The sequence below is a fragment of the Diuraphis noxia genome, unplaced genomic scaffold, assembly GCF_037042655.1.
Source record: "Diuraphis noxia isolate RWA-SAM2 unplaced genomic scaffold, SU_Dnox_SAM2 contig0001, whole genome shotgun sequence".
In the NCBI taxonomy this organism is placed as follows: Eukaryota; Metazoa; Arthropoda; class Insecta; order Hemiptera; family Aphididae; genus Diuraphis; species Diuraphis noxia.
This window is the reverse complement of record NW_028301711.1, coordinates 75,449,701-75,457,113: the sequence shown is the minus strand read 5'-3', so window position 1 is coordinate 75,457,113 and position 7,413 is coordinate 75,449,701. Positions and strand designations below refer to the sequence as shown.

Genomic DNA, 7,413 nt, shown 5'->3' with positions numbered 1-7,413 from the left:
TTATTTCATCCCTCTTTTCATTGTCCATACACTCTATCTCTCATATATTTCCTTTTACATTACATCTAAATCAATTATCTACCTTCTGTATCATCTCATATAATTTTCTTCACAGTAACTTATGAAAATTCTACATTAGGTATACTCATCGAATCTGAAAGTATGAATTCCATGACCTAACATCATAAGTTCATAACACATTCCTGCTGTTAGCCTTATCATCTCCGATACACTCATTTTTATTGATTTAGTATATATTATATTTATTAATGTTATATACAGTATATTTATGCATGCTTTTAATAAAAATTGTATGCAAACAAAAATTGAAAATTTGGCGTAAAATTTCTAAGAGAGAACTTAAAAAAAGAACGCGAAATGTTTTTCTAAAATAAAAGTTAGTGTTATAAAATATATTATGATAGCATGATCAACTGTAATTACTATAAATGCTGCTCCCCGTTAAATATTATGTCAACGCGAACATTATGTCAACTGGATATTGATTGAAAATAGTACTTATCTTAGCGAGATTCGTTTTAAAAAGAGGACAAGTAAGACTGGTCTGTTATACAGAAAGTATCGAGTGGGCTACTGTATCGATGTGTTAAAATTGAACTCAGCGATTTATTATCATTGTATACGAAAAACAGTTCTGGAATGAGATGATCTGTCATAGTATATCAAGTTTATTTTACGATAACTTTTTAGAAATTTAAGTGATTTATTTTACTAGTAGTATTTTTGGTTATTTGAATTTTTGTCGGAAACATTGAATTTATTATATAATAAATATTTAATTATATTATAATAATGTACCTATATTTATATCATTTTAAATTATTGTTATTACTTTTCATTCAATACCACCATACCGTAGTCGTTCTAAATATATAAAATATATAAATCATAAACAGGAACCAAACAGCTTAAAATTAATCTGAATATTTTGCGAATTTCATAATGGTATAGTTAAATATATAATATACCCACTCAACAATTTTAAATTCACACGAATAATGTTTTTGAATCAAAACAAAATAACTAACATCATAATTATTCTTCATTTAAATATGTAATTTCCTATTTTCCTGTAAGTTTGAATTTTAAATATCTATATAGGTACCTACATTCAATAAAACTTTTAATTTAAATATGAGCTTAAAAGGAAACTTGAATTTAAATTAAAAACCTTATGTATACAATTTCCGCAAGTTATACATTTTAACTACCTACAAAATATATTTGAAGTTTACGTAATTTTCAAATATTTAAAAATTTTACTTTACATGCTTGTAAAAAAAGAGCTTGTATAATATTATGCATATTAGGTATATTTAATATTTTTTAATAACTTCAAATAAAATCTGATTAATAACCATGTGTATTTAATTTTTAAGGATTTCAACACATTTGGTTATTTTTTATTTAAATAAGTAGAAACTATACTATAACTATAAGTACCTATACCTAAATAAAATATCTAATTCATCATTAATTTCTTTTTGTACTGATATTTCGCATTAAAAAGGTTTGTTTTTGTTACCTAACTAAAAGACGAATTATACCATTATTGAAATTCATCACATTTTTATAAAACAAGAGTTCACTTACATAACATTTTTTTGTTTTTGGGAAATAAAAAAAGTTAAAGGATCAAAATATGTAAACTTTTTCCCCATTTATAATACGAGGTTTTGCCAAACGCATAAGAATTCTTTCAATTTTACATTTTATTCCAATATAATTTGTTAAAACTACAATGTATTTATATTGGTTATTTTTTATGATAGTAGGAAGGTGATTGTCAATTCCACCGGTACTCATAATTACCTGTGAAATTAACGATAGCTTCATCCATATTATTTTTGACCAATTTAACAAAAAATTTTATTTTATGTTAAATATTGTTAAATTATTACGAACATTCGATTTTATTGATCTAATATTTTTCGTTTCCATTTTAACAAAAGGTTCTTCCTGAGTTTTTCCGTTATATAGAAAAGGAAAGTTTATATAGTTACAGATATGACAATAGCCAGCGAATGATATCTTTTGCAACATCTAATGGGTTGACTGTTAGTAGTACTATGTTTCCACACAAAGCGAATTAGAGGTCACCAGACGGCAAAACCCTGAACCGAATTGATTATGTTTTCATATAGGCTAGATACCATAGTACCATTTATGATATAAAAGGCCATAGAGACCCAGATTGTGACATGAACCACTACATAATGATTACTATTAGTGGTTAGATCAATCATTAGTGCATACTAAATATGAAAGAGCTAAGCCACACGTAGAGATTGTTAGTTTAATAGAAGTGGAAATTGCAATATTTGGCTTGAAAAATTGGGAAGTGTCGGATTCCGATAATATTCCATCAAAACTCATAAAATATGGATGTGTGGAAGTGTACGTAACAGACTGTGTCACTTTATATGGTTTGAGTTGAAGAACGATTACCGGATAGCTGGAATGAGACAATCATCATACCGTTACACAAAAAATGAAGCAAGACAAAATGTGAAAATTATAGATGGATATCGCTTTTGAACTCAATACCTACAAGATTTTTTTTTTAGGTTATTTCAAAATACAATTGTTCCTTATGAGGAGGATTGCTTAGGACGCTTAGGTGATTATCAATGCGGCTTACGGAAAGGCCGTTCAACAACAGAACAACTATCCATTATAGGTCAAATAATTGAATAGTAGTATGAATATCAGCAGAATATGTAGCAAATGTACAATATTGTACATATATATATATATATATATATAGAGATATATATATTAAACAGGCCTATAATAGTATTCAAAAAGATAGTTCATAAATTATTTTGTACAAGTTCAATTTCCCAAAAAAATTAAAAGCACTAACTAAAATGTGTATTTAAAACATGAAATACAGAGTGAGAATGCAAAACGTAACCTCAAGAACCCCCCGGATAGGAGTAGTAGAATTTACAAACATTAACTTCACGCCTGTCGTGGAAGTCGGCTAAGAAGGCGAGGCTGGAGGATCCGACATGAGAAAGGCACTCTTTTGTCCTAAAGTTAGAAAACCGGCTCTAAAGGCGGGTGAACTGCAGGATTCGGTCAACAGAATAAAGATGAGGAAGAATTTTCAAACAAATCACTTCATTAATGGTCCAGAACGGACAAGTCCTAGTATAAATTATCATAACTACATGTGTGATTAAATTATTATCCGGAATAAGTTCCTTATTTAAATCTCCGGGAGGAACGGTTGCATATAAAAGTACTGATGTTTTTTGTATAATTAAGAAGCAGGAGAAAGTAAGAATTGGATCGTGGAATGTAAGAACAATGTATCAGGCAGGAAAAATACACAATGTCATTAAGGAAATGGATGGGATGAATATTTCAATTCTTGGTATCAGTGAAATGAGATGGCCATATTCGGTTAGCATAAATATAGAAAACCACAAATTACTTTACTCAGGTTCAACAACTGGAATGCATGAGTATGAAGTAGCCATTATCCTAGCAGATAAAATGCCTAAATTAGTAAAGAACTTCATACCAATCTGTTTATGAATTATACTCTATCATTCAGGTGCACGTCTCAACGGCAGACAATGAGGAGAATGAGATGAGGATTCCATCAAAGCATTAATAAAGTTATAAATAAACTGAAAAAGCAAGACTTAACAATCGTTATTGGGCATTTTAATGAAAAACTGGGTGGGTGAAGGGAAGACATCGGTAAGTGTGGGATCATTTGGCGTTGAAGAAATAAATAGCCGAAGAGACAGGCTAGGAATATTTGCGGAAATAAATACAATGGCTGTAATAAATACATAGTTCAAACTATATCCATGAAAACTGTATACATGGAAATCACCAATGGATAAATCTGGAAAATTGTGAGAAATCAAATAGATTTCAGGCTAGTGAGACAGAGGTTCAGAAACAGTTGTATAGCAGTCAGAACCTACCTGGTATTAATGGTATTCAATCAGATCACGTTCCATTAGTGGGCAACTTCAAAATCAGAATGAAAAGGATAATTCCACAAAAGTAGGAAAATATATGTCCTACGAAAACTTAAAGATCCTAATGTAAGAAAAAATGCACAAACAGAGTTAAATTATTATAGTAAACTTACCAGAATTAACAACAACACGCTAAGACGCTCGTTAACGTAGAAAAAGAGATTAATTATTTTCAGAAATCAGTTGGAGAGATAAAAGAACAATTTCTGAAGTCAGATAAACAGAAAAAAATGAGATTTCGGATATGATGAACAAAAGAAGGCTCCATAGAAATAATAGTACAGAATATAGAAGAATAGAAAATAACATCAGGAGAAAAATAAAAGAAGCAAAGAAAAAGAAGAATGATAAGCAGAGATTGAGTTCTATAAAATAAATTATGATGACTTTAGTGTCTATAGAAAAATCAGGGAAATTACAGGAAGATTTTGAAAGAAAAGCTATGGAAAACTAGTTGATGCAGATGGAAAAATAATAGTCACCATAAATGAGAAATAAACATGTATGGAAGATGTTTCTGAAAAATCTATTTCATAACGTTAAAGCAGAACAGAAATCCAAAATTGGAGACCAAACGGTTCCAGACATATTATTAGATGAGGTGGAATCAGCTATTAAACAACTGAAAGAAGGCAGAGCATCTGGTTCTAATCAAACACACTAGGAATTTATCAGATTACTGGATGATGAAAAAATTAGATGGATCACAGTAATATTCAATTCAGTATATAAGTTAGGTATAATGCCCGAGGATTGGATAAAATCTGAATTTATTTCCTTTAAAGATTAATCATAAGAGAATATATGGGCTATGTGAAGAACAAATAGCACCTAATCAAGTTTGGATTTTTTAATATGGTTGGCACAAGAGAAGTACTATTTAGTGTACTGGTTCATTACCAGAAGGCTTTTGACCGTGTTAGACATGATATAATGATTATGATTTTAGAAGAAATATTAATAGATGAAAAAAGGCCTTAAAATAATTGCTAACTTATATCGGAGATAAACAGCGGCTATTAAAATGGAAGTTGGAACAACAGACCCGATTGAAATTCGACGTGAGATGAGACAGGGTTGTATTCTGTTATCCATCTTGTTTAATCTTTACTCTAAATATTTCTTTAGTGAAGCTCTAAATTAAGTAGAAGAAAGGATATCTATAAACTGCACAAGATTAAACAACTTACGTTATGCTGATGACACCATAGTTTTTGCGGAAACTGTTGAGGGCCTTAAAATATTTATGGATAAAATAACAGAAACTAGCATGAGATATGGTCTGAATATAAATACAAACAAAACTAAATTTATGATTATAAACAACGAATACATCATGGTAGTGCAAATAACTATTAATCAAACCAGAATAGAAAAAGTACCTTTAATATCAATATCTTGGCATCGTCATTAACGAACAATGGAACAACGCTGAAGAAATATGATATCGTATTGGAAAAGCCAGAAATTTAATTCAATTTTTAATTCATGTGTCATTCAAGAGCCACAACCTGTCACTAGATTTAAAAATACGTTTCCTAGGATGCTACGTGTTCTTAACTCTTTTTGTATGGTACAGTAACTTGGACTCTAACCAAAACCATTTCGAATAAGATAGATGCATTTAAAGTATTATACAGAAGGATTTTGAAAATTGAATGAACTGAAAAAACATCAATATTGAGGTATTGCGAAGAATGAGAAAGAAAAAGGAATCAGTGATAACAGTTAAATGCAGTACTTAGAAACTCCAGTACTTAGGACATATTATGCAGAACAAGTGTATATATGATCTTCTCCAACGTATCCTACAAGGGAAAATAGATAGAAAAAGATCGCCTGGAAGAAGAATAACATTATGACTAGCCAACCTCAAAATATGGTTTGACAAATGTTTGGTGGAACTATCCCGGAGTGACGGACATTTCTCCAGCCCCCCCAACACCAATAATGTTTATCAAAACATAACTTAAGGTTTGTAAGTCGTTTGTAAAGTTTTGTAAAAACAAAATTTTCGTTTGTAAAGAAAACCGAAAAAAGTTATGACCATTTCAGGGTGGGGGGGCTGGAGAAATGGGTGAAAACCACGGGATTTGGAAAAACCAAACTTTTTTCGGCTCAGTCGTTTGTAAGTCGTTTGTAAAGTACTGTAAAAACAAAATTTTCGTTTGTAAAGAAAACCGAAAAAAGATATGACCATTTCAGGATGGGGGGGCTGGAGAAATGGGTGAAAACCACGGGATTTGGAAAAACCAAACTTTTTTCGGCTCAGTCGTTTGTAAGTCGTTTGTAAAGTTCTGTAAAAACAAAATTTTCGTTTGTAAAGAAAACCGAAAAAAGTTATGACCATTTCAGGGTGGGGGGGCTGGAGAAATGGGTGAAAACCACGGGATTTGGAAAAACCAAACTTTTTTCGGCTCAGTGGTTTGTAAGTCGTTTGTAAAGTTCTGTAAAAACAAAATTTTCGTTTGTAAAGAAAACCGGAAAAAGATATGACCGTTTCAGGGTGGGGCAAACTTTTTTCGGCTCAAACGTTTTTTCTAGATTGGTAATTATTTATATAGGTAGTACAAATTATTTTTACCAATAAAAATATATACTTAAACATAGGCAAATTAAAATGGACAAACTCTTTTATTTTTTTGAGTCCCTTAGTTTCACCAAATGTCTATATATCGTCAACGGTTTATTATAAAAACATAAATTTAACATAAAATTATTTTTAAATAAATACAATTTTTGAAACTTCATATATAGCTTGCTATTTGAAAATCAAAAGTCGATAATGTTTTATCCAACAAGGGAGGTAGATAAAAATGTAAAAATTATAAAAATAATGTAAAATTGTAGAAACTTATGTTTTAAAATAAATTATATAAAACCAATACAGTTCCTGTTAAATTTAAAAACGTATAGAAACGTTAAGAAACTTAACACAATTAATAAATATAATAAATTATTAGACTTATGAGTTAGGTACCTATTTAATATTTTATAATATTCAATATAATATAATATTGTAATAAAAAAATTCAATCGTACCCGTGCGTTTTTTTAGGAAAATTTAGTGAGGGAGCTATAGTAAAGGAGTCCTATAAATGTATAATAATTTAAAAAAATAAACTATTTCTCTTTGCAAATATTTATTGAAATTTCTGTATTATCATGGAAAAAAATCATATACCTTGTTAACAAATAAAAATATTATAGTAAAATATTAAACTATTGTAAAACAAAATTAAGTTCTTCTTTGTAAAAATATTATTTTTAATGCTTTCAAATTAAATTATGTACATTTTTTAAAAAGTTTACTTGCTTCCAATTGTATAATTACAATTATTAAGTACCTATGAGTATTGCATGATATTTTCAGAACTTTTTCTTACAA

At 29.4% G+C, this 7,413-nt stretch overlaps 1 protein-coding gene across 1 annotated transcript; it reads left to right on the top strand.

The window, feature by feature from the left end:
* Nucleotides 1-4,512: 4,512 nt before the first annotated feature.
* Nucleotides 4,513-5,638, top strand: LOC149061715 (uncharacterized). The gene is made up of 4 exons (XM_089215079.1): nt 4,513-4,669; nt 5,039-5,101; nt 5,174-5,403; nt 5,528-5,638. The coding sequence occupies exons 1-4, from the start codon at nt 4,513-4,515 to the stop codon at nt 5,636-5,638; spliced, it is 561 nt and encodes a 186-aa protein (XP_089071205.1).
* The last annotated feature ends 1,775 nt before the right edge of the window (nt 5,639-7,413 follow it).